The 415-nt window shown below is 66.3% G+C and overlaps 1 protein-coding gene across 1 annotated transcript in view; it reads right to left on the bottom strand.

Moving 5' to 3' along the window:
* R3HDM2 (R3H domain containing 2) overlaps positions 1-415 on the bottom strand; it is a gene marked incomplete at its 5' end in the record, with an annotated part of 7,314 nt that overhangs the window by 2,674 nt on the left and 4,225 nt on the right. The window contains 2 exons of the mRNA XM_010132540.1: positions 197-291; positions 380-407. Coding sequence (XP_010130842.1) covers positions 197-291; positions 380-407 — 123 coding nt within the window. The remainder of the gene's footprint in view (positions 1-196; positions 292-379; positions 408-415) is intronic.

Genomic DNA, 415 nt, shown 5'->3' with positions numbered 1-415 from the left:
TGACTGGGGCAGCTGTGCCGGACAGATGGCCAGCGCCTGGCGTAGGCAGCTGCCACCTAACCGAGGGGTGGCCGCACCCAGGGCAGGGCGCCGGTCGCGCTTCTCAACCAGTCCTAGGCCCTGCCCAGAGTGGGACTGTCCAGGGGCAGGGGGACGGTCTTGCTCTGCTGCCAGGACAGCGGCAGGGTGTGCGGGCGGGGGTTTGGCCCGGGTTTACCTGGTTTTGTGGCGGGGGACAGATAGACAGGTTGTACTGCAGCGGCTGGCCCAGCAACGAGTAGCGCCCATCACCTGCAGAAAGAAAGCAAGTGGTTGTCGGGGTCTGAGGAAATCCCTCGGAAGACCCAGCCCTGTGGTGTCCCCGCTCCCTCCCCCTTACCTTGTGCTGGGCCCATGGGCCGGGGGAACTGTGTGA

The sequence above is a fragment of the Buceros rhinoceros genome, unplaced genomic scaffold (assembly GCF_000710305.1).
Source record: "Buceros rhinoceros silvestris isolate BGI_N320 unplaced genomic scaffold, ASM71030v1 scaffold21933, whole genome shotgun sequence".
Classification (NCBI taxonomy): domain Eukaryota; kingdom Metazoa; phylum Chordata; class Aves; order Bucerotiformes; family Bucerotidae; genus Buceros; species Buceros rhinoceros.
This window is presented reverse-complemented; position numbering and strand designations above follow the sequence as displayed.